The following is a 25374-nucleotide window of genomic DNA, read 5'->3' as shown; positions in this document are numbered from 1 at the left end:
ACTATAGTAGAATTCCAAATAACAACAGGGCACAATCCTGATTCACTCATAAAAACACAGTGACCACAAATCCAAGAGGGATTCAGGTTTCACTTACAGATTTCAAACTGGAGTTTCTAAATGGTTCTGCCATTTCCCCTTTCCCATCAAACACATTCAGATACCCTTCATATACATGCAAAAGGAAATACAAGACATCCCAAAAAAGCATCACAAGGCAAAGACACTGAAGATTGTTCTGTCTACTGAAGAGTTGCTAATTTATCACCTTGGGGTTTGCCAAGTGGCATAAAAGCAGGCAATGGAAATTACTGAAGAAAGGACATTGAGAAGACAAGCCATAAATAAATCAAAAGCAAAAATTCAAGAGATTAATTCTGCATCCCTTGAATTTTCTCTCTTCCTCTTCAAAAAAGGAAGAGAGATTATCAATCTTGGGGACAATCAAGTCAACATTCTTGGTTTCTTTTTAGAACTTTAGATCTCAGCAATACAAAGCAGACTGATACAAAATGAACATCTATTCTGTGTCCTCTAGTGCCCACCAGAATTGATAAAAGCTGAATACATACTCTGTCTTTTGGAGTGGCTGTGTGACTTTGTGAGTCTGTGTGTATTATCTGAACACAGGTGGTAGAAAACCACTAATGCCTTTTTCTCTTTTCCCTAAATACATACCATTCCTAACACTGGAGACCTGCATTGTAAAACTGTAAGTAAAATATGCTGCAATTACCTGAGTAATTTGGTTCAAATCAACTCAGAGATGAATGAAGTAAATGCTCCTGCACTCAATTATTTTCCACAGCACCATACTGGGCCAGTTCTTGTTCCAGCCAATTTGAAAAGTAAACATGCCTTTAACTCTGACAGGCATAGGAACTTGCTGTTGACTGGTAGGGATGGATGGCTGCAGAGCTCTGAAGCTGGAGCACAACACTATCACACACCAGTAATTGTCTTGGCACCACAAACATTTACATATCAGCATGTTACACACTCTTCATTTTATGTGTGATAGCAAAATAACCAAGACTTCATGTGAGGGTCAATGTAGAGTATTTAATCTTAATAAAAATGAGTTTATTGTATAACTTCCTTTCCTGACTATCCTGATATGTGCAACATGTTAAAAGGGCACAATGAAATGCACAGAGACATATATATATTTAAAGAAATAAGCTGGGCATTTCCCCACGGTGTTTGGACAGCTAACAGCACTATTAATACTCCAGTGTAACACGAGGCAGCCTGCTGTGGTCTCCCTCTCTGTGCTAAAAGGATGGAGCCAGAAAGTGAGATGCATGACCTTATGGTGGAATTTGCAGTCCTCAGGAGAGCAGATGACATTGCATGCTTGTCAAATACTCTTGTTGTATCTAGTACATCCCCATTGGCAGCCATCATGCTGAAATTTGAAATCTCTCCTCTCAAGGCTGGGCAGTAATTCAGATACTGGAAGGGACACTAGTGCTGCAGGAAAAGTATTTCCCACTTCAAGTGTGTTCCTTTACACTTTTCCCCCTGTGCTGTTCTACCTTCCATAACCCTTCCTCATCCTGTTTGCATTCATGTGTGTATCTTCAAAGTGCACTCCATTTTCATTATGATGTTCTGTGACTGTATTACAAGGTGTTGCAACCTGAGGTTGCTTCTGTGCAATTACTGATTCCTAATGATATAAAAATATGCATGGACTAGCTCTAAAATAAAACCACTTTCTTCCTGTTTACTTGTATTTAAATTGAATGTTCTTGTTAAGGAGAAACTTGCAATTACTCCTGTCCTTTTACTGTAATGATGGCGATATCCTTAGTATAAACAGGTCATGCTACAGATATTATACACGAATCTCTCCCACTTAAATTGTCAGAGATTTTGCTCAAATTAGCATTGCAACCAGAAGCTCCCAACAGAATATGAAACAGGAGCTGGAAGCAGTGACGTGCTCTGTTTTCAAAGCCAGCATGCACACAGAGTAGCCTCAGCTGCCCTGGCTCTCCTTTTACCCAACCGTTAAAGCAAATCCTGCTGCAACAGGGAGTAAAAGAAAGTTGTTCTCGCATTCCTTACACAGCCCCTGTCCCCCATTTCCCTTCTGTTGAGCCCAAGCCTCTTCCAGGCTCCAAGAAGAGCAGGCACAGGCAGTTACCTCCCTGCACTGAGGAGGAGAGGTAGGCACTGAAGATCCAGCCCCCACACAGATCTTGTGAGGGAGCAATTGAGTTGAAGCAGTTCAGATAAAAATCACAAGTAATTCTGCAACCTGCCCTTAAATAGCATTCACATTACATGCTTTCTGCTGCAGCTCCATCTCTTTACTCCCTCCCAGGTATCGTGGATCAACCCACGTATCAGACCATATGCTGCACTTGCAGAAGTCCCCCAAAAATTCTGATGAGTACAGACTGACCTGATCTTCCTTTCACCATATTCTCTCTAGATTCAAGAGCTGCAAAACTTCATTTCTGTCAGCAATGCCAGTCCTTGAACTTTGGTGGTGTTCGTCAAGTCAGACAGCTCTCTCCATGCAGTCCACTCAGCCATGGAAACAAACACCATTGAAAACTGAAAAATAAATATGAAATAGTTATCTTCTCCTATGCATTTCTATGCTGCAGAATTAATTTACATATAGCTCTGAGGTCTTTGAACAGAAAGTGTTACAGAAATGCAATGTATTGTGAATTATGTGAAAGAAATAATTTCAACATAAATTCTATCTTCAGTTGAAAGATCTCATTTCCATGGAAGCTTTCCTCAGCCCTATCAAAACCTACATCCTACAACAAGCTGGGTGTGGCACTCACCAATGCCTCTGGAAACAAATCAGACCAATAAAATTCACCTGTCCCAAATGTTAAACATAACCTCCCCCAGTGCTGAATGTCCTCCTGACATTGGTGAAATCAGAGGCTCCTTGTGTCATAAAGTTATTTTTTCGGACACTGTCAAGCTACAGCATAATATAGAGTGAGCACACAGCTTCAATAAATTTGTGTTCTTTGGAATAAATTATGAGGTTGAAGATTAATTCATTTCTCTTTATCAAGAAACAGCACAGTTCATCTTTAGCTTTCTCCTGTGCTCATTGGAAAACCAACCCTCAAGGCGGGGTTCTCATTAACTTGCCTTCATGCTAGCAGGGTTATACAGGAGGAACAGCTTTCCTTTCATGAGACATAAAGGTTCTTCTTATATTTTTCTTCTCTTTTTAAAATTAAATTACTCTTAACGTTACTATGGTTAGAACTTATAAGAAGAGTTTAGGTGACATCAAATCTATTATTCTGCTTGTGCAGAGATTACAAATGCACAGTTCAACCCTTAAATAATTTTGCCCTCATAGTTTATGATGTTAGTATTAATTTAAAAAGCAAAATTGAAGGATGCTAGGTTCTTCCATATAAGCAGAAATAAGAGTTTTGTTTGAAATAAAAAGCCCCACAATAGGAGCTATGTACCTTTCAGTATAAATTTTCAGTCATTTTCTGCAACACTTTCTGAGCAGATGACAGAACAGATTGTTTCATTCTCTTTTACTTTCCCAGCAGAGCAGCTAAATCCCTACGTGGTCACCCTTTATTTTATTTTAGAAGCTCACCTGTCTCGCAGAGGGAGGACAGGCAGTGTATCCATCACAGCCACGGGATGTGTGGGAGCAGCCTGTGCCCCACAGCCTGTTGGTGCCCCCAGCCATTGCTACTCTGTGTTCACCTGTTCCTAATCACAGCCATCCCTTAATGACCACAGCAGGGATAGAGGAGGCTGAAGAACACACTGTTGGCAAGGAGCAGCCTCTTCCAGCTGTAGTGGCCTATTAGCAATCCCTGATGCTTTGTCACAAGAGGCTGGGATTTACACAACTCCCTTTCCTTCTCTGACATGACCCAGCACAGCCCTTCTTTGGGATAGAGGCAATCAGGTCTCTGTTCGTTTGTCTTCCAGAGATTTCCCACTGTTAACATTCTGATTTTTCACTAGGACCATGTGTGAAAGCAATGATGCAGGTTCAGAGGGAGAAAATTAAAAAGAAGAAAAAGCAAACTGGGAGCTCCCAGGCTCCAGCAGAGCCAGTGAACTCTTAGTGAATGCAGCGCCAAGGACAAATAGTACAAAGCTCTTACTTGCGTGCACAGTCAGAAGCTGGCACAGAGCTGAGGGGTCAGGAAGGCAAACAATTCAAGTGCAAAGTGTTTTATTGTAACCCTCTGCACAGGATGTTTCAGCCAAAGAAACTATTGTCCTTGTGGAAGCAAGAAAGACATACAGGTATATGAAACGAGTCAGCGTTTTTGTAATGTACAGCTAGAATGTATTTCCAAATATCACTGCCCAGCAACCATAAATTAATATAGCTGAAAAGCTTTTAATTTTAACTAGGCTTCCAGTCCTAAAGAACCAATAACAAAATTTCAAGTTCTATAGGAAAGCCACAAACTAGAGAATTTTTTAAAGACTTGTTCCTGATCAGGAGGTCTTGAACAAAAATGCAAAGTCAAAATGATCAGACTTTAGTCCAGTCTCCTTAAAATCATAGAATCCCAGAATGGTTTGGGTTGGAAGAGCCCTTAAAATCTCATCTTGTTCCATCCCCTGCCATGGGCAGGGGCACTTTCCACTAGTCCATGTTGCTCCAAACCCTGTCCAACCTGGCCTTGGACACTTCCAAGGATGGGGCACTCACAAACGTGCCACCACAAAAATTTGGAATCGGATTTGAATATCAGCTTTGGATTAGTTTGCTCCAAGAATGACGACAGGACAGGGTCTGCTTTGTGAACACACCCATACTTCTGAACTGACGTTACATCTGGGTTAAATACTGTCCCAGGCCAAGGAAAAATGACTTGTAATATAAATAAAGAGGGTATCTCCATGCCCAGAATGCATCTGCTGACAGTTGCTTGGGAGAATTGTCTTGAAAGAGTTATAAAAGCTGTAATTCTGCTGAAATTTTAACTGTTTTCTCTGTGCAATATATATCTGCAGCTGGGAGTTTACGTGAGTCTTCATCCTAAAAGCTGTATCTTTGAGATGAAAAGATTGATCCTTCAAGGACAGGTAGTCAGAAGAAGAGGGGTTTTTATGACCTTAACTGTGGCTCTATCAGAATCCTCTGAACATTTCCAATGGACTTCATCCAACTGAATTAATTAAGGAGACTTCTGTTTGCTTAATGGGAATGAAACAAGACATAATTTATAGCCTTGGTGTGGCAGTCTTTGGCTTTCTGTCCAACACAAATCAAAGATGGTGACTGTGGTAGAAGAATGGTGTCTCCTGAAATGAAGGAGGGAAATTGTTTACATTGTTCAACAAAGAGGAGCAGAGATTTGATAGAGAACCTATCATTAAAATGTCAGATCACGGGTATTAAACCTGTGTCTTTTAATACTCCTTCACAGTGTTTATAAATGTCCTACATTCTTTGCTCCTGTGTAAAGAATTTATCCAAGACTTTCACTGCTTTGCCATGAGAAAGGAAAGGCAATGAACTGCCCTGCTCAGGGTAGCTCTTATCAGCCAGCCAGATAGCAAATGATGTGCCAGAATGTACAGGGAAGAGTCCAGCATGGACCATTAATCCCAACCCAGCCCAAACACCATTAAAGTGTCACTGCTAAGGATCTGAGAGCCAAAACACTGTTCTACACAAGTACCTCTGCAACTGGAGTGAATTATCAATAACCCTTCCAAAGTGCAGGAAGCAAAAGATGTGGAATGACTAGATTGGTGTAAGTAATAATTACACAGAACACAAACAAACTTCAATTGCCATACATATCTCTCCCTGTATATATATTAAATATATACATGATAAAGGATATTGAATTAAATTGTATTCAGTTTCACAAAGCATTCTGTTCATTCATAAAAACAATTTTCTATTTAAAACAAGAACAGGGATTGAATTCTCTGCCTGGTGATGGTGCACTGCACTGAGCTGTGATAATCTGTATCCACAGAGAAACACTATGTGACTCTGAATTTAAAGACATTTTGTAGAGCAGCTTACCAAGAAAAAAAAAAATTAAAAAAAAAAAAAAAAAAAAGCCTTATTCTCACTTCTAGGAGTGACATATTTTTTCTGTACTTCCTCCATTTTTAGTGCAGCAATCCAAGCCACATATTCTGCTCTAACCAAAGACGGTATTTTCCCCTCTCAGGTGATTTTAATGTCAAAGCTCTATAGGAAGCTGAGTTTGATGTTATAACATTAAGCCATATATATATATATATATATATATATATATATATATATATATATATATATATATATATACATATATAACATATACCCAGAGCCATCAGATCAGATGGACATGGTGGAGACCAGCACAAGAGCCACATCAGGGACACCTACAAACACCTGACTTAGGGGGAACACACCATTTGGATGACAAGAGGGCTTTCCAGGAATTTTTCCAGACTGTATTTTCCATGGTAGGAGACAACAGGATGCAGAACTTCCAGTGCTTTCAAAAGCATAACAATTAGTTCTGGTTCAGCTCATGGTAACTCAATCACTTGGTATCAACTCAATCCATGAGTCCCTTTCCATAACCTGCTCTTTACAAATTAATTAAGATTTAGCACAAGTTGCATAGGCAAGTGTTGCAAAGTTTCTAGCCATTTGAAATGAAGGCTTTTGCATGTCACAGAAGTACCTTCTGTCATCATGAGATCTCATCCAGAGTAAGGGTGTTTTAATGATTTAAAATAATTTCATGTTGATTGCAGAGCAAGGACTGGAGGAAAAATCCCCCCCTTTTTTTTTTAACTGGGAGTAAGTTAGTGTGATCAGAACACAATTGGGCCAAGGAGAGCTGAGCTGCTGGTCTAGCCCTGCTCTGCAAAATTCCAAAAGTGTTCCCCTGTCACAGGGATCCATGGGAAAAGAACTGGAACACTCATCTGCTAACTGAGCTGTAGGGAAGCTGCTGCTCCTGCTCTCTGATGTCACACGTGGTGGCTGACAATGAAAATCCATGGTGATTCATAAAGGCATCTCCATCCCTAAGAAAACTGGAAGAGCAGCTTGCGTAATCTTGAGATTTACTTAATTAAGTAACTTCCCAGCACGGTTCTATTTGATCATCATTCCTTTACCTTCCTCTCCCTCCCACAGCTTTGCCTTTGATTAACAGAACCCTGATAAGAAACTTCATTCAAAAAGAAAGCTGAGAGTGGGAAGACAGCCCTGAGGTGTGGCTGGTGATTTAAAAACTGAAAAAAAGGCAGTAAGAATGTCTCAGAAAGGTGGGAAATTGAGATTATCCAGGCAAGGTGAGAAGCTGGAGAGGGCTCAGCTGCAGCTGAGATATATGTGCAGGTAGGAAATATACCTACAGCTTAATGCCTCTGCCTGCTTCTGATAATTCTTTTCAGTATTTTAAAGCACTTTCTGCATGAAACCTCAGAATGGCCCAACTACAGTGTTTTGAGACATGCTTCTCCACTGAGGTCCTTTAAGAGTGTTGGAGAAATGGGTAAATTTTAAATTACAAATTATCACTTACATTGCACACCTGAGACACTGAAGGTGCATCTGATGTAATTGACAGATTTCCTATTTCCTGATCTATTTCCTAACTAAGGCAGCCTCTGAATCCGGAGGAAGCATTCAGGGAAGTTGCACTCTGCCTTCCAGGTGACCTTGGCTCTTTAAATCAGGAAGCAAACATGGATCTTCAGACTTCACCCGGCCCATGGATTATTTATGATGATCTTGCAGCAGCTCTCAGGCCCAGCCATGAATCAGGAGCTTGCATGCAAACATGTAACCAGCGGACAGGGCTTCAAATACTCTTTGTTTATCAGCAGGGATATTTCAAAATTAATTTCCCTGGAAAGACAATTTATCCTGAAGAGTTGTCTGGGTATATTTCTCATCCTGTTGGGAAAATGCCATTCCCAGAGGGATTCCAGGATGATGGGGTGAGGTGGCATGGAGTTATCATGGCCTCACACCGAGGACAAGCTGCCACGGAGAGTTTGCAACATTAAACACGGTATTTTTTGTCAAACAGATATGATGCCTTGAACTACTTTCCAGATTGATGAGGAGTGGTGGCTGAGGGGGTATTATGGCTGAAGAGGAGTAATGACCGAGGGAGACCTGTAGCAGAGGTGCTGGCATGGCTGAGGGAGAGTCACAGCTGAGAGTCACGGCTGAGGGAGAGTCATGGCTAGGGGAGTCATGGCTGAGGGACTCAGGGCTAAGGGAGAGTCATGGCTAAGGGAGTCAGGGCTAAGGGAGTCAGGGCTAAGGAAGAGTCATGGCTAAGGGACTCGGGGCTAAGGGAGAGTCACGGCTGAGGGAGAGTCATGGCTAAGCGAGTCAGGGCTAAGGAAGAGTCATGGCTAAGGGAGAGTCACGGTGAGGGAGTGTCAGGGCAGGGCGGCTCTCATGGCTGAAGGGGTGTCGTGCCTGAGGAGAACACGCAGCGCCAGCTCTGAAAAACAAAGGCTCCTGAACCAGTGCACTTGTGGCTGTGGCTCCCAGCAACGCTCGCTGCGGCAGCCGGTACCGGCACCAACGAGCACGGCGGTGCCGGCCCGACCGCCGCCTCTGCCCCCCGGGGCACGGCGCCGCTTCCCGCCGCCCTGAGGCGGAGGGGCCGCGGAGGGCGGGGCGGCCGGACTCGTTTCGCCGCCGAGCGGAGCCGAGCGCGGCCGCCCCAGCGCCGCCTCCTGCCCTCCTGCCTTGAGGAGGCGGAGGGTCCGGGGTGCAGCGCCGTGCGTGTGCCCGCAGCTCCCGTGGCCGTGCTTCCGCGCTCCGCTCCCGCCGCCTTCCCTCGGCAGCGCCGTGCCCTCCGCTCCCTCTGTTCCTCCGCTGCCCCTTCCCAGCCAGCCGGGGCTGCGCCTTCGAGTCTTCTTCCCCCGCATTCTGGAGGCTCCCAATATGTTCAGCGCCGTCCGCGCTCAGAGGCACCAGGTACGGCGGGGGGCCGGGCAGGGGCCGTGCGGCCGCGCTTTGTTCGGCGCTGGGGGGCGGGCGGCGGCGGCGGGCGCCCCGCGCTCGGGGAAGCGGCGCTCCTGCGGCCCGAGGCGCTTTGTTGCTTGTTCGGGGCCCGCTTTCTCGGGCCGCATGGCTGAAGGGCGTGAGGCCGCTCCCTCGGTGCCGGGGGAACGGGCGGGCCCCGGCGGCCGGCGGGTGCGGTGTAGCCCCCGGCCGGGAATTCCCGGGTTGCCGTGTGTTGGGATGCGGGGCCAAGGTCAGCCGCTGCCTCTCCAAGCGCCACGCTGCAGCCGCGGAGCGGCATCTTCTAAACCCCTGCCGTGAGAGGGAGGGGGAAAAGAGTCGGGAATGCCGGACTTCGAAGGAAATAACCTCTCGGGATGAGCAACGTGTGCTCATAGCTGGTTGCCAATGTCATGACCCTCCCTGTCATCTCTACCAGTTCTAGGAGGTGGGAGATAATAAAGCAAAAACAGTGGCTGCCAGCCCACATCAGTGCTTCTGGGGAAAGCTGATGAGGGTGAATGACCAGAGTGGTTTGTTTTTTGTTTTTTATATTTTTTTGTAGGGTGGCTGGGGAGGTGTATCGCGTTTTCTACCTGAATGCACCAATTACCAGTGCTTTTTAGAATTTTCAGAGACGCTTCAAGGTAGAAAATGCCTTTGCATTGGCACTTTTGCTGTTCCTTCACCCAGCATTCCCACAGAAAATAAAACCTGAATTGAGTATAATTTCATGCAGGGAATTAAAATATTGACAGTGAGAGGCGAAGCATCCGAGGTATTTCTTAAGGAAATGGGTGGTGATAGACTAATGGAAATACAGTCTCATGTCACTCCTTGTTTGTGTGGTTTGCAAAGGGAGGACGTTTTTTTTGTTTTTTGCAGTGATGGGTGTGTAGACATCACATTTATTCTCTTCTGTCAGTGAGCTAGAAAATAAGAAACCAAGCAGGATGTGGTGTTTTGATGGTGAGGTTGGTTTAATTTTAGAAAGAAGATTTTGTAGCCACAAGCCTGACTCCTGGAGCACAGGATGCAACAGTCAGGGAATACTTTCCGTTTAGGAAGATGTGTGTTAGCTGCTGTAATTAAGTCTAATTTTGTTCTCATCAGCTTGAGTTCCTAAGGAGCAGGAGATGGTATAAAAGGCAAAAACTGCCCAAAATGGGGGTGGAAGGCAAGGAGGACATACAAACAAGAATCACTGATTTTGTTGTGTGACAGATGTTTGGAGAACTGTGGGAGGTGTGTGTTAGAAAAAAAATAAACCCAGGGGGTGGGGAAAGACGAGGAAAAAACTCAGATTTTAGTAGAATGAATGTGAGGCAGAATATTGAAAAAGAGATGAAGATAAAGACTTTGACTACAACAGCAAAAGTATAAAGTGGGAAAGGCAGAAGCAGTGAGAAAAGGGAACTAATCACCAGAGCTAGAGCTTAGAAGTGTGGGAGGCCAGTCCTGAAAGCCAGTGCTGAATGAGCAGCCATAATGTTACAGCTGAGGGTTGTCACTGCAACAGCAGTAACATTCAAGCATGAAGCCTGCTGCTTATAAATTTTTAAAATCTGCATGCATAAATGTGTTTGGAAGAGCTCTCTGGGCTGGCTCTCTGTAGAGGGCAGTCCAAGCATTGCATCTTATGGGGCCATGTGTAAGAGATTTTGGAAAATGTCCACAGTGTTCTGTCCACAGTTCTTCCTCTTCAGTTTCTAACCAGTGATAGCAAATACTCTGTCTTCCCCCTCTTCTCTTTCCTCACTATTAGCATGGCTGAGGTTGATGTGCAGTGAAATCATCATAGTTATCAATGAGACTAAATCTTTAGTGGAAAGCAACTGAAAAGTGAATAAGTAAAATAAAATTGTTGTAGATTCTGAGTCTTACTTTAGATTATTGGTATAAAGAGGTTGAGCCTCTTCATTGGTGTAAAGTATGTAGATAAATGTCCTGGTCTTTGGTGTTTTGCCCAAATGCAGACTCAGACATAAAAAGATGATGTGTTCTTACCATAAATAAATGCTAATGTCTAAAAAATGTTTTGAGGACATTTGGTTTTATCTTCTGATACAGATAATGGACTGTGAGCAGTCGTAGGTGTGACCTACATTTCTTCTGAGCTGGGTTGTCACAAGCTAGAAATCTCTGACTGGGTGTTAAATTCCATTTTTGTTTCACATGTGTCAATCAAGTGTCAATCACAGCATTGACTTTAAATCAAAGATATCAAATATCTCCCCCAAAGTAGTGCTTTACCTGTGAGTTGAAGGAGTAATAGGTTCGTGCAGAATTGGCACAGCAAATACTGCACATGGAAGATGGACTGTATTAAAGAATGAGAGGTAAAATAGATGGTCCCTTTGTTAGGTCATGGGCAAGGTGGCTTCTGCCTCTGGGGCTTGGTGGTCACCTTGGACCACAGCTCCTGCAAGAGGCTTTGCAGGGGAGAGGCCCAGGGCAGCCCTGAGGATCACTGTGTATCAGCATCATTGCTGTTTAGGTGAGTTTTCTTAAATGTACCTTTCAATGGGCACACAGTGAAATAGAGGAGTTTAATAGGAGGGAATCTCCCTTCTGGAAGTCAGGATGTGCAGCTGGTCTATCTCTGTGTATTATGAGCTGGGATTTGCTCATGGTCCAGTGGTACATGCACATGGCAAAGGAAAATGTCAGTCTGTGCACAACATGAGGTATTCAGGAAACACAGTTACTACAACAAGGTTGTGTTTAAAATCGAGCAGCTGGGCAGACATTTGAATCCTGGCATTCCTGTGCCTGGGAACAGCCAGGACAGAATGCACCATGAATGCACCATGTGGATGTTCTGTGGCTTCAGGCCTGCTCTTGATCCAAGGGAGTCTCCAGCTCCAACACCAGTAAAACTACAACAAAAATCCAGAGTTAACAGATTGGTCTTTATTTTTTTGCATCATATTCAAAGTAAATGCAGGGAATAGCTGCTCTCGAGTAGGAGTTTTCTCCAGTGGAATGTGTTGTTCCCATTCTGGGATGGTAATTCTGTGTTTTAATGTGTTTAAAGAAGTGCATTTGGATGGAGCTTGAACAGTCTTTGTGTCAGGGGCACCAGACTTTACCTAGCTGACATCTGGGACCATCTCACTTGGTATAAACAATTCAAAATCCTGGATAATTATTTAAAAAGTCAGTTCTTGATGTACTGAGCTAAAAGGGAATATAAGTAAGGAAGGGAAGGTACTGACAAAGTACTGATTTTGATTTTTAATATTAATTTAAAGGAAAGAGCTTGTTTGCAGTACCTATTTATAACCTTTAAGAATAGGTCTTGACTTTGCAGTGAATTTTGGCTGATAGCTTGCATTGTATTCTAGCAGTAGTACTCTAAACCAAAATCTAGGAAGTTGTGAATTTTCTTGTTCTGTTTAATGCTGTTTTGGGTAATAATATTAGCCATGACACACATAACAGTGTTGAAACACTGTGGCAGTAATTAGGATGTTCAAATTCCTAGATACTCAGTTTGGACAATACCATTAGGGACATAAATGAATCTGTATGGGATTCTTGTCTCAAACAAAGGAGGACTTTAACAGACAAATCTTCCATTTCAATCTAGAATTTTTTTGGATGACCTTCTTAGGTCTTCAAGGTCCCAAGCAAGTATGTGTGGCAGAGTTAGAATACTGGAAATTAAACTGATCTGTTGCAGCAGAATGTGACAACACACACCCAGGGATGTAAACTGAGCGAGGTTGATTGTGGGATTTAGTTAGAATAGTTTGACTAGTGTTGTGTGACTTGCAGTGTTTTGGTTGTGGTGAATCTTTAGGGAACGTGTGGACACCAGGCTGTTGGGTTCTGTTTTGAGAAGTTTGCTTGCTTTAAAAATCACAGTGATTATGCCAGTTGTACGTTAACTGCCAAATGCCTAATTAAACGGTATGTGTTAAACAGAGTTCGGTGTCAGCTTCTTAACTTGCCTGTAGGATTACAAAAAGAATATACCTTAATTGATTATTATTTAATGTCACCTGCATGTGAGGTTTGTTCTCCCATAAAGCAGGCTGGCGCTGCAGTGTGTTGAAGGAAGCTGTGTGCAGGCTGCTGCCCTGCAGAGCCCCCCATTCCAGGGTGCTGCGTTCCTGGCACACACTGCTGTGCCCGGGAGCAGCTGTTCCCTTCTCCCGGCTGTGTGCCTGTGCCTGCTCCAGCAGCCCAGCCCAGCCACAGCTCACTCTGCTGGCTGGAGTATTCTGTGTCCCGTGCAGCTGGTCCCTGGTGGGATAATGCCCCCTGCTGCTCCCAGGAATCCCTGCTGGGTTGCCTGGGCACCAGGAAGGTGCTGCTCCTGCCAAAGTCCCCCCAGGCTGAGCGCTGCCCGTGCACCAAGGTCACAAGGTTCTCTTCCCTGCAATAGAGGGGCCACTTCTAGTTTTTGACAAGGAGAAATGAGCTGCACCTATTTTTAGGAAACCCAGTTCCCAATGTGCCATTTATTCTGTTGATAAAAATATAGCGTTGGAACTGAAGTGATTGATATTTTCCTGAGGTGGCACCAGGGTCATGGAAAGTTCCAGAGTGAGTGTTTGTTGCCTGTTCCCTCCCTGCTGCTGCTGCTCCTCCTCTTCTCCCCTCCCCAAAAAATCCTGGCATAAAGAGCCCACCAGCATGTGAATTCCTAGCAAAGCCATCCCAGTCTGCACTGCCAGTGCAGAGCTCATCCAGAACCCAAGAGAGTCTGTTCCCAGCTTGGCAGAGAGACTTTACCAAAGAAAGCTGTCGTACAGATAGTGATTCCTGACTTTATAAATCTTTCTGGAAGAAGCAGAGACTGGAGACATGCCCAGTCATTTCAGACATGTCCTTAATCCATCTTCAGACAAATTTAGGCATTCGGTAGAAGAAGGTTATAAGTAGATGAGCACAAGAAGAGCCAAAGGTAGGAGGCTTGTGGATTGGGTGCTTTTAGAAAATGGAATCATTTCTGTTGTGTTATTTTTGAGTTACCTACTTGTGGAAGCAATAATGATAACAGGACATGCTGAAGGTCAGAGTTGGTAAGGGATTGGATAAAAATGGGGTTCAGCTCCTCTAACTTTTTCTCTAAGCACTAATTTAGCCCTTTTCTTGTCTCCTGGGGTATAATGATGATGTGATTGATCTTGTGTTTGGCATGAAGACATGTTGGTGTCAATATGGAATTTTTCAGGCTGCTTGCTTTTTGTGGAAAACAAACAAGCAAAAAAAAAACAAAACAGAAAAAACCCCCAAACTTATTTGTGAAGAAAAACTTGTTTGTTTGGGTCAGGACCATGAATCAAGTTTTATGTGAAATGCGTGGCAGCGCTATCTGTTGTCCTTACTTGATACCTTCTCCTTTATTGCAGGTTATGATGCATGATTATCACAGAAGAAATTCATGTCTATAGCTCAGGAGGACTATATTACATCATCTTCAAGCCTGATAGTTTTGGAATCCATATTGCAGCTGCAAACACACGTCTGCTTTTGCATTTCCAAAAACATCTTCCCTGTCAGGAGATCCTGAAACTCAAGTGCTCTGTTCTAACACAGTGATACCATTGGGCTATTTTAAATTTACAGTCATATATTTGCTTGGTAAGTTGTACCATTAACTGTGTATGCAGTAGTTAATACTTCTGCTGAAATTATGCAAATCTAAAATCTTGGTGTCTTTTTTTTTAATAAAACACAACAAATGGATGCTTGTGAGTAAGATTATTTATTGTTGCCAGTTTAGGGTTGGATACTAACAGTAGTAAGTGAACTTAAAATCGATAAATTAACACTGGAAGCACTTAGTAGGAGCCTTGGTATTTTTGTTACTGATTTTGAGTCCACTTTTTCTGGTTCGGAGTTTTCTTGTTTAGTCTGATTTTCAGAATTTTCTATAACTTGAGATTGAAATGTACATTGTTGCTGGTAACATTAATAGCATCCCATATATACTCTAAGATTTTTAAAGTAACTGTACTTCTGTGTATGTTTGCAGCTCAAACTTATAAATCTGATTTTTTTTTTAATACTATTTCAAATTCATTAGGTCACCTAAGTGTAATAGTTTTGTATTCTTAATTAGCTTCTTATTTGGAAAGTGGTTCACTAAAAAAGAATCAATTCAAGGTGTTACAGAAGAGCTTCCACATAAAAAAATTAAAGTTTCCTCAAGTTATTTTTCCAGTCTTAGATTCTCCCTGAGGTGGTATCTTTGTATATGGCTGAGGTCTTCAGAGGAAGGTGTTCTAGCTTTGAGATGACATAAAATACATGATTGTTGTTCAGAATTTATTAAATTCTCTCTGTTTTGTTGGTCATAATTTTCTTTCATGACTTCCAGCTGCTCTAAAATACTGAGTCATTACTCATAAAATTAAACAGAAAATGTTTCTCTATCTATTCTGTTTCCCAAGCTACTTTAAATTCTCAGTTCTTATTTTTCAGTGTAGCTGGGTTTCATGTCTGCAAAAATGCAGCTGGACCAGGATGGTAGGGAGCAGAAAGTGGTGATGAATAATGTTAGCTGGGGATGGATCTACCAAAAGAGATCTTTAGGGAGGGGAATCCATATAATCCAGTGGCTCCCAGCTTGCTCCCACAGAGCTGGCATAGATTCAGCCTATGGTTTTGAACCCAGTACCTGTTGAAGTGATGAGGATGCATTAAAAGTTGTAGCCTCAATCCCTGAAAATCATTAATCCATTAATGCCCTCTGCATGTTTGTTTGCAAACAGTGTGTTTCTAGTACTGCTGTACTGAAGCAAAATTCTGTATGTGTAACCTTTGCCCATTGCACGTGCAGCCAGACCAACACCAAAATGATTCCCAACGGATATTTGATGTTTGAGGATGAGAACTTCATCGAGTCGTCTGTTGCCAAACTCAATGCCTTACGAAAGAGCGGCCAGTTCTGCGACGTCCGCCTCCAGGTACCTGTGCCTGGGGGGATCTGGGGGTTACACCATGGGGAGCTGTTCCCTCACTGATGGGATTTTAGAAGCCCATTTTTCTGAAAAATGCATACTAAAGAAAAATCAAATGAGGTGCACTTTGAGGGAAGTGATGTTAACTTTCAGCTAGAAACTATTGATTTGAACTGTGGCACTTATCTGAGTAAGCCATCATATTGTGAAAATATGGTAATTGCTAAATAAAGATAATTACAAAAAATCCTCACCAGCATATGGGCTTCTTGTTTGTGTTTGATGTGAAGGTATGTGGACACGAGATGCTGGCACACCGAGCTGTGCTGGCGTGCTGCAGCCCCTACCTGTTTGAAATCTTCAACACTGACAGCGACTGTCATGGGGTTTCCCACGTGAAATTTGATGATCTCAACCCAGAAGCTGTTGAAGTTCTGCTGAATTATGCCTATACTGCTCAGTAAGTAGTTCTCACAGTAATTAGAGAATAGACTTTGATTTGAATAATCAGAATAATAGAGTAAATGTCTCTCTTTTTAATAGGTTAAAAGCTGATAAAGAGCTGGTGAAAGATGTATACTCTGCAGCAAAGAAGTTGAAGATGGAGAGGGTTAAGCAGGTATGGTTCTCAGCTCTCCTGGAAGCCCATTCTGCCTTCCCAGCCTGACAGAATTGCACCTTTTGGTGTTAGCTAACCCAAACCTGATTCTTCTGTGGAAGAAGTGCTCAGCATAAAGCTGCTGTAGATGTTCCTTAGCACTGTATTAATTTACTGCCGGCTGGATATGTTGCTTCCACTTGAGGTGTCTTGGTGCCAGGGTTTTCCCTGAAGTTACATTTTGTATTTGTGCACCTGTCTAAGAAAACCAGCTTTGAATCTTGGCTGATTCCTTACCTTCAGATCTGTGGCAGCAATGCTGTGCTTGGTTGTGTTAGGAGCATGAACAAGAAAAAGAATAATTCACACTCTCCTGAATAGAAATTTGGTAGTGCTTGGCTTTGAAAATACCCTTGGCCACAAATAGGGGTACCCTTTACAAGGGAATTGGGATTATTAGCTCACCTGACTGAGTAGTTTTGAATAGGTGTTCAGTAGAAATGTGTGGTGTCAGTGTAGATGTCAGTAGGTTTTTTTATGTCTTGACTTTTTAATTTAAGATGTGCATATTCCTGTGAAAGGCAACATTCCTGTCAGTACTCTGCAGTTAGAAAACAGCTGCTGCTGTATGTGAGGATAGATAATTGAAATGTGTGAAAACTACCTGCTTGGACACTAAGGTGCAGCTGTTTGTTGCCAGGTTTGTGGTGACTATTTGCTCTCCAAGATGGATGTGCAGAGCTGCATCTCGTACCGGAACTTTGCCAGCAGCATGGGAGACTCTCGCTTGTTGAACAAGATCGATGGCTACATTCAGGAACACCTTGTAGAGATTTCAGAACAGGAGGAATTTCTCAAGCTCCCACGGTTAAAGGTTAGCTTAAGTTTGTATCCTTCTGGTACAGGATTTCCAAGAAGCAACCTGAGGAGCAACTAGGGTTTCATTCCCTTTTGGGGGCAGGAAAGCTTGGTGTACTGACTGCTGTCAACAGTTCTGGATCTATGTCCTATTCTTACTGCTGTGACCCTTAACTGTAGGGAACATGTGCTGTCACTCTTTCCAGGTGTAAAAGTGATTGTATTTAAATGTGCTTCCTAGTTCCATAGGCTTGAAAGCTCCTTGTGGTGTTTTCTGGTTCTGTGGTAAAGAGGGAGTTATGCTTACTATGTAAAGTACAGCATGTTGTGGGGTAATTCCTGGAGAGTAAATAATCTTTTCTGTTCTCCCTCAAGCTTGAAATAATGCTGGAAGACAATGTTGGCCTACCCAGCAATGGCAAATTGTACACAAAGGTAATCAACTGGGTACAGCGCAGCATCTGGGAGAATGGAGGCAGCCTGGAAGATCTAATGGAAGAGGTTAGTCTTTAAGGAAATGGGATTTTGGAATTAAATATTTTAAAAACCCAAAAAGCCAATATGAAGGATAATCCCTTTTTTTTTTTTTTTTTTTTTTCTGTTCACTTTTTTAACTATGACCCTAAAGAATTTAAATTTTGCTGTAGGTACCCCTAAGCTGAGAAACTGGGGGGGTGTTCAGGTGAGCTGAATGCACTGTTCAGTCTGGTCTTCACTTTCCTTTTTGCTCCCTGTTGCTGTATAGTAGCCTCAGAGTGGCCTGTATCTGCTTTAGTTTGGGGAGGTGGTACTGAGACTTGCCGTAGATTGGTGATGTTTTCCTTTGCAGGTTTTGCTTGTAAATGCACAGTAGGTAAAAGCTTCTAATGGTTGTTCCTCCCCGTTGGTTTATCTCCCCATAGGTTTATTAACAAAACTAGGATACCAAGGCTGAAGAACCAAGAAGAGCCTCAAGTGTATTGACACGTACAGAAGCAGCAGTCCTGCCCCAGTGCTCCTAAGAAAATCCGCTGTGGGCAGAGAACGATCATGATGATTTAATGGTGTTTACTTACTCCTTTACAGGATGCATTATTTTGAAACTTGTGTGTTGTTAAATGGCTTTTCTCATGAATACTAATGGTAGATGTAGCCTCGGCAGTGTTTAATGGCAAAATCAGTGGGGAGACAAAATTTTTAATTGGCTCCAGCAAACAGGCTTTACCAAATCTTGTGAAATTCTTCAAAATTTTCCAAGTCTGCTATTGCAAGCACGAAAGATCCCCAGAAACACTTGTCTAGGCAAAAGTACATGTTGATGCTGTCGTATAATCTCAAGTGTGTATTTCCTCTTGGAGAAACTCATTTAAAAGCTTTGATCATGTTGAAATTAAGATGCGTTTCATTGAAACAGCTGCATCTGATTTCAGTGGTGGACAACTGTTTCTTCCAGAACTTAAATTTGTGTTGTCTTCCCTCATCCCCATACCTTTCTTTTAGAATCCACTGTTGGCTTCTCTTGGCCTTTTTTGATGGAGATAAATATGTGTATTTTTTATAGCAGAAATCTTGTGTGCAGGGATAAGGAAAATGCTTGCATGAGATTGTGAATTTGTGTAACTCTGCAAATTAATGTGCCTTTTGCTTGTCTAATGTTTCTGTGCTGGGAAAACAGCAGAAGCCCATGGAAAATGAAGATTTCTCTCAAGCTGAGAAAGTAAGGAACCTTCACCCCCTGTTTGAAGATTGCCACCATGACATCTGCTTCCTTTTAGTTTTGCCACTGTGCAAGCTTGAGATGAGCTGACGAGCAGTGTGGTGTCTGGGGTAATGTGCCTGTAGCTGAGGAGCACAGAGACAGCAGCCACATGGGTGTTCTGTTGTTGTTTTTGCAGGTGCAAACGCTGTACTACTCAGCTGATCACAAGCTGCTTGATGGAAATCTGCTAGATGGACAGGCTGAGGTGTATGGCAGTGATGATGACCACATTCAGTTTGTGCAGGTACAAATTGCAGTCAGTCTCAGGTAGACTGGAGCAGTTTACAGCACACCTGAAGTCCTGTGTTCTGCTGGCAGAGAAGGCAGCAGGTGCTGTAGTGGAGAAATGCACCACGAGAAGGTGTCTGACTGGGAGCGGCTGCAGGCCATGATGTGCTCTCAGCTTCTGCCTCTTTGGCAGGCTGGGCTGACAATCAGCCTTTGCAAACAGAGTGCTCTAATTCTGACTTCAAAATCAATCCTGGCTGTTAGAAGAAAGAAGAGGCAGACAAGCACTCAGCTGTAGGAAGTCATGTGAGACCTAGTAGAGTTCCCAGAGACTGTAGAGAAACATGGACTGCTTGGCTTGCAGTGAGGAATGTGTCTGGTAAATTTGGGCCCAGAAAAGGTTTCCAGATCCAAGTTCTAATCCTTCAGCTGCCAGCATTCACTTCTTTTGTTCAGCTGCACTGGTGGTGTAGCTGCCAAATCTCTCTGATGCTTTGACTGAGTGCAAATCACTCCTGTGCTTTTTGAGAGGGTTTTTTTTTAATGGTTTTATTTTTTTAATTTCTTACCAGCTATAATCCTTCTGAACTCCAGAAAACCATGTGGCTTAGTACAAACACAGGCTGAGATATATTCCTTATATCTTAATATATCTTAACAGTTAACAGTTGTAAATTATCAGTTGCTTTATACAAATGAATTTGGTTTAAATTTATGATTTTGAAGCAAATACATTGTAGTATTTTATAACAGTGAAATATGTTCATACAAAAAGTTTCCTTCATGAAATTTTTAGCTACTGTGTAAAACACTGTCCATCCTAAAACGTAGATTTTTAGAAGTAAAATGAGAGGAAGAGGAAAATTTTCCAGCTAATTTTCCAGTTTCTTAATTTTTTTAGAAAGCCTTCACAGGGTTTCCCACCTCTGGATATCACTTGTAATCTTAGAAGCAGAGAGGTGAATGTTTAGTTCATTTTCAGAAATAAGACCAGAACTTCTCAATGTTTTTCTACAAATCCTTTCTGATATCCTAAACAATTGAGAGAACTAACACTAAAAATCCCCTAGATGCCAGTCCTGGAAAAATTGCAACTTTCACATTTTTAAGTTACAAAACTTTGTATTTTCTGTTGCTGTTGAGGCAATTTAAAGATAAGAGCATAAGTGGTTAATTGGATGAAGGTTTAGAAATAACAAAAATGCTCTCTACAATTGTGCTGGTTGTCTCAGTGAGCTGAGCTTAGCAATCCAGCTCCTCTGTGTGAGGGTATCTGAGTTAGTTGAGGTGTTTCAGAAGTCTTGTGACAGTTTCCATGGAGATCAGGCTCCAGGGAACTGTGCAAGCATCACAGACTTGGGACTGTGGTCATAAACTCTGCTGCTGAACAGAATAGACAGCATGGTAACTTCCTGTGCTTCAGGAAGAGCCTCAACAACCCAGCCAACTGTGCTGAAACTGGAAATTTTGAGCTTTTTCTTAATAGAGCAAAATAATGTAAGCTACAGTATAAATTTAATTTGAGATGGAAAGAAAGCAGAAGTCTTTTGTTAGCGGGAAGTATCAAGGGAGTAAAATCCAAGAAACAGCTAATCTGAGCAAAGGGAAGAATTGAGGTGAAATTAGTTTTTCTTCAGGAAATGAATAGTTAATTCACTTGCCAACAGCATTATATAATTAACTCAGGTTCCAGAAGCAGAGCTTGAGAGTGAAACTCCTATGTGGTAGCTCAGTTCTCCAGCTGCATGTAGGTCTTGCCTTAGATTTGTAAATTCTGCTAGAAATGCACACTTACTTCAGGGGTTTGCTGTCCAGCTCCAGCAGTATGAAGCTGCAGTCACAGGATAAAGTGAATTCCAGGAGAAAAGTGTAGGGTGGTTTTTGGCCACTGTTGCTGGGCAGGCAAGATGTTCTGCTGAAAATATAGGTGTGCTATAAATGCTGCTCTGCGGAGGCGGTAGAGGAGTGTGCTCTGGAGTAGCTACACAGTGTCTCAGAGAAGCAGAGGTTGAAGGAGCTGTAGTCTCTGGCTAGGTTTCTGTAGCTGCCTTTTGATTTTGCAGAAGAGGCCACCACGTGAGAATGATCACAAGCAGATCAGTAGCAGCTCCTCTGGAAGTCTTTCTCCAAATGCTACTGTTCAGAGTCCTAAACACGAGTGGAAAATCATTGCTTCAGAGAAGACTTCGAGTGAGTAACGGGGGCAGGGGTTGTCTAACAGATGTGTCTGGTCTAGGGTACCCACCACCTTCTGCACCCCAATTTCCTTCACATCTCTGAGGAAATCTGAGGTGTTTTTTCTTATTATACAAGTCAGGTAATTTGTAGGGTGCTTCTGATATACTTCTGATAACCTGAGGTCACATAGATCTCAGTTCCTTGTCAAATAAATCCATGGTGTGTCACCATTTTCCCAGAAAATCCAAAGGAGACAGGCAGTCCATTGTTAATTAACAGAGCTGTTTGCTCTGTCTGTGCAGGAGACTCCCAACACTTGTTAAAGTTACTGTCATGTATCCTTTGAGCAGTCTTTTAGTATCTAAAGCATAGTTGTCAGTAACTAACACTTCTTCTGACACTTAGTAACCTTAAAAAATGAAGTTCTGTGCTACCAAGGGGAGTGGCACAACCAATTTGGCGTCCACCTCGGTCCCCTGGAGGCACAGTGCATTGACGGTGGCGGTGTGCTGTCCCCGCAGGTAACACGTACCTGTGCCTGGCCGTGCTGGACGGGGTGCTGTGCGTCATCTTCCTGCACGGCCGCAACAGCCCGCAGAGCTCCCCCTCGAGCACCCCGCGGCTGCTCAAGAGCCTGAGCTTCGAGCTGCAGCCCAGCGACCTCATCGAGAAGCCCATGTCCCCCATGCAGTACGCGCGCTCGGGGCTGGGCACGGCCGAGCTGCACGGCAAGCTGATCGCCGCGGGTGAGCGGGGCGGGGCCGCCGGGCCGGGCCGGGCTGGTGCCTCTGAACCGGGGCCAGTAACCTCTCGCTTGCAGGGGGCTACAACAGGGAGGAGTGCCTGCGCACCGTGGAGTGCTACGACCCCGAGAAGGACACCTGGACGTTCATCGCACCCATGAGGACGCCGAGGGCCCGGTTCCAGATGGCAGTGCTGATGGTGTGTGGGGTGGGCAGCGAGCCTGTGGGACCCTGCCTGGGCTGAACAGGGCACACTGACCAGGATGGCTCTAGAAGTTGTTTGTCTGTAGTTCTGTGGTTACCTGAGTGCTCTCGAGCTGACTGGTGTGCTGAGAGGTGACGGGTGTTGGTTTGTTCTCTCAGGGGCAGCTGTATGTCGTGGGTGGGTCAAACGGCCACTCGGATGACTTGAGCTGTGGGGAGATGTACGAGCCCGAGATCGATGACTGGACCCCCGTCCCGGAGCTGAGGACCAACCGCTGCAACGCAGGTGAGGCCTCTGCAGCACCCAGACTGGGGGCTGGAAACTCAGCCAGTTCCTACTCACTGGCCATTCTTTCCTGTGCCAACAGGAGTGTGTGCCCTGAATGGAAAGCTGTACATTGTGGGTGGTTCTGATCCCTATGGCCAGAAAGGACTGAAGAACTGTGATGTGTTTGATCCTGTGACAAAGGCTTGGACGAGCTGTGCTCCCCTTAACATCCGTGAGTTTGTTGAGGAGCTGGGCAGGGATGGGGAGAAAAGGGCGACTGCAGAACAGCACCAAACCAGAGTACACCAAAGCAGAGCCCCTTTGACTGCTGTTGCTGGTGGCTGACTGTGCTGGCTTTGTTGCAGGGAGGCACCAGTCAGCTGTGTGTGAGCTGGGGGGGTACCTGTACATCATCGGCGGGGCCGAGTCGTGGAACTGCCTCAACAGCGTGGAGCGCTACAACCCCGAGAACAACACGTGGACCCTGCTGGCGCCCATGAATGTGGCACGGCGCGGCGCCGGCGCGGCCGTCCGTGACGGTAGGGCTGGGGCTGCTGCTGCCTCGGGCCTCCTGTGTGCTCTGCTGCCAGCAGGGTACAAAGCTCTGCTCCTTCATGGGCAGGAGCCTGGCTAAATGGCCAGTTTTAATTAAACAGCAAAAAGCTCTTGGTTGTGGGGCATTCACCCCACCTCTTTCTTCTGAAAGTGTCACGGTGCAGCTTCTAGAGCTGCACCCGTTTGAATTTGGACTTTTGCCTTTGGATTCTGAATCAAATTCCCATCAGCTGTCATGGGCAGGAGACCCAAAGCACACGGTCTGTAAGTTAGACCTTGATCAGGCCAAGGTGTGTGGCAGCACCTGGGGTCCCTTTGGGCTTTGTCCAGGCTCCTGGTGGGGACACAGGGCCAGCTGCTGCAGAGCAGTGAGCGTGGCTCCGTTTGCTCCCCCAGGAAAGCTGTTTGTGGCTGGAGGGTTTGACGGCACGCACGCGGTGAACTGCGTGGAGATGTACGACCCTGCCAGGAACGAGTGGAAGATGATGGGCAGCATGACCACACCCAGGAGCAACGCTGGCATCACCACCGTGGCCAACACCATTTATGCAGTGGGGGGCTTTGATGGCAACGAGTTCTTGAACACACTTGAGGTCTACAATCCAGAGTCAAACGAGTGGAGCCCCTACACCAAAATTTACAAGTTTTAAGTGAATTAAATTCCCTTTTCAAACTAACAGGCTTAGTGATGTAATTGTGTTTCAGTAGAGGTACACCTGTGAATAGGGGTGGGGAGGGCATAGATGTTGCCAACAGCAACACAGAGCTTTTGCATATTGCATATTAATGTGCTGTATATATTTGTTTTGGAAAAAATATTCAGATGAAGGGTTTTTTTGTGTATTTTAGAACTTTAAAGGTTTTGGTTTTGTTTTAAGATTTTGATGGTAACGCAAGAGAAACTAGACTGGGCATATCATTTCAGGAGTTTCCCCCAGTGTTTGTCACTTTGCACATTGGATGACTTCCTGAAGGTGTGTTCTTGGAGCAGGAAGGGTAAGGTTTGTGGGGGATAATGTTTTTTTTCTTTCATCAGGCCTTGGTTTCCTTCAGTAACTGGAACAATCTGTAACAAGAAGCCTTATTTAAATAGATATAATGGGTATTTTTTTTATTAAAAAAGCTGACATGCCTCTGCTAATACCTTATCTTTTACAATTGCCTTTTTATAACAATTTTTATATACTCAGCAGAGTGTTTTGTCTGTTGAAATGCAAATGGCAGATAAATGGTTATTGAAACAGAGACAGCCTTGGAGTTTGTCTAGAGCCCCAGTGGGACAGTGGATTGCCCCCACAGGTGAGCTGCAATAATGTGAGTTAGTCTGCACCACTTCCCTTAGAGCTGCACAGGGTTTCTGGATATGGCACACCCAGACTTCCTAGGGTGGGAGAAGGATTCTGGCTCCAAGTATTTTGAAGAGAATGCAGATTGTGCTTTCTGTACAACAGTTTTGTTACTCTGGGCGAGCTGATCTTTGTAAAACAGTTTGGGGAGGGGGGTTCTCATGGGTTTTAAACTCTTGCCAGCTGGCAAAGAAAATGTGTTGTAGTACCTGTCTTAAGTTTATTTTTCTAATATTACCAGCTGGAAGTGTGATAGAACACCAATAACTTGATTTTGTATGTGCTCATAGTCCTGATTTAGTTCACTTTATCTATTCCTATGGATCAAACATTGGGGTGGGATAACTTGGTGTCTAATGTGTAGTGCTGCACATCTAACTCTGGGTGCCAAAACTAGCACTGACTGCTTGCTGCTGCTGCAAACACATTAAAGGTACCTTTTGGGAAACCTTTGCACCAGAGGTGTGCCCTGACCTGGCTCTGTGTCCTTTTCTTCAAGGAGGTGTCCAAAGAGGAGTCTAAAAATACTAAAAGTGACATTTCAGATGATGTGGGCACAGGAGAGGGGCAGGGGGTGGAGTGTCCCATGTCCTTCATGCCTGGGAGAGCCAGAAAGAGGGGGGGGGAACAAAAGACTCATCCTCCAGCACAGCCCTTCCCAGGCCAGGGTCGGGACACAACGTGCCCCCATCAGCCCCTGGAACCAACATTCCCACCCTGCTCCCGGGGCTGGAGAAGCCCCATGGAAACAGCTCTGCACAGCCACTGTGATT

General features: G+C 44.0%; 1 protein-coding gene across 2 annotated transcripts; it reads left to right on the top strand.

Annotated features, from left to right (window-relative positions):
• Positions 1-8390: 8390 nt before the first annotated feature.
• On the top strand, positions 8391-25060 carry IVNS1ABP (influenza virus NS1A binding protein). Of its 2 annotated transcripts, none has more exons than XM_079314601.1 (15): positions 8391-8941; positions 14332-14563; positions 15765-15891; positions 16176-16345; positions 16429-16504; positions 17184-17357; positions 17717-17842; positions 19216-19323; positions 21371-21497; positions 22007-22231; positions 22306-22427; positions 22592-22718; positions 22801-22932; positions 23066-23239; positions 23652-25060. In XM_079314601.1, exons 3-15 carry the CDS (start codon positions 15781-15783, stop codon positions 23903-23905), a joined length of 1926 nt encoding a protein of 641 aa, XP_079170727.1. In that variant the 5' UTR covers positions 8391-8941; positions 14332-14563; positions 15765-15780; the 3' UTR covers positions 23906-25060. The 2 variants fall into 2 exon arrangements, with proteins under 2 accessions (XP_079170727.1, XP_079170728.1); XM_079314602.1 differs by lacking the exon at positions 8391-8941 and adding an exon at positions 13630-13883.
• The last annotated feature ends 314 nt before the right edge of the window (positions 25061-25374 follow it).

This window comes from Erithacus rubecula, assembly GCF_903797595.1.
Source record: "Erithacus rubecula genome assembly, chromosome: 10".
NCBI lineage: Eukaryota > Metazoa > Chordata > Aves > Passeriformes > Muscicapidae > Erithacus > Erithacus rubecula.
The sequence above is the reverse complement of the archived record's forward strand: the minus strand, read 5'-3'. Positions and strand labels throughout refer to the sequence as shown.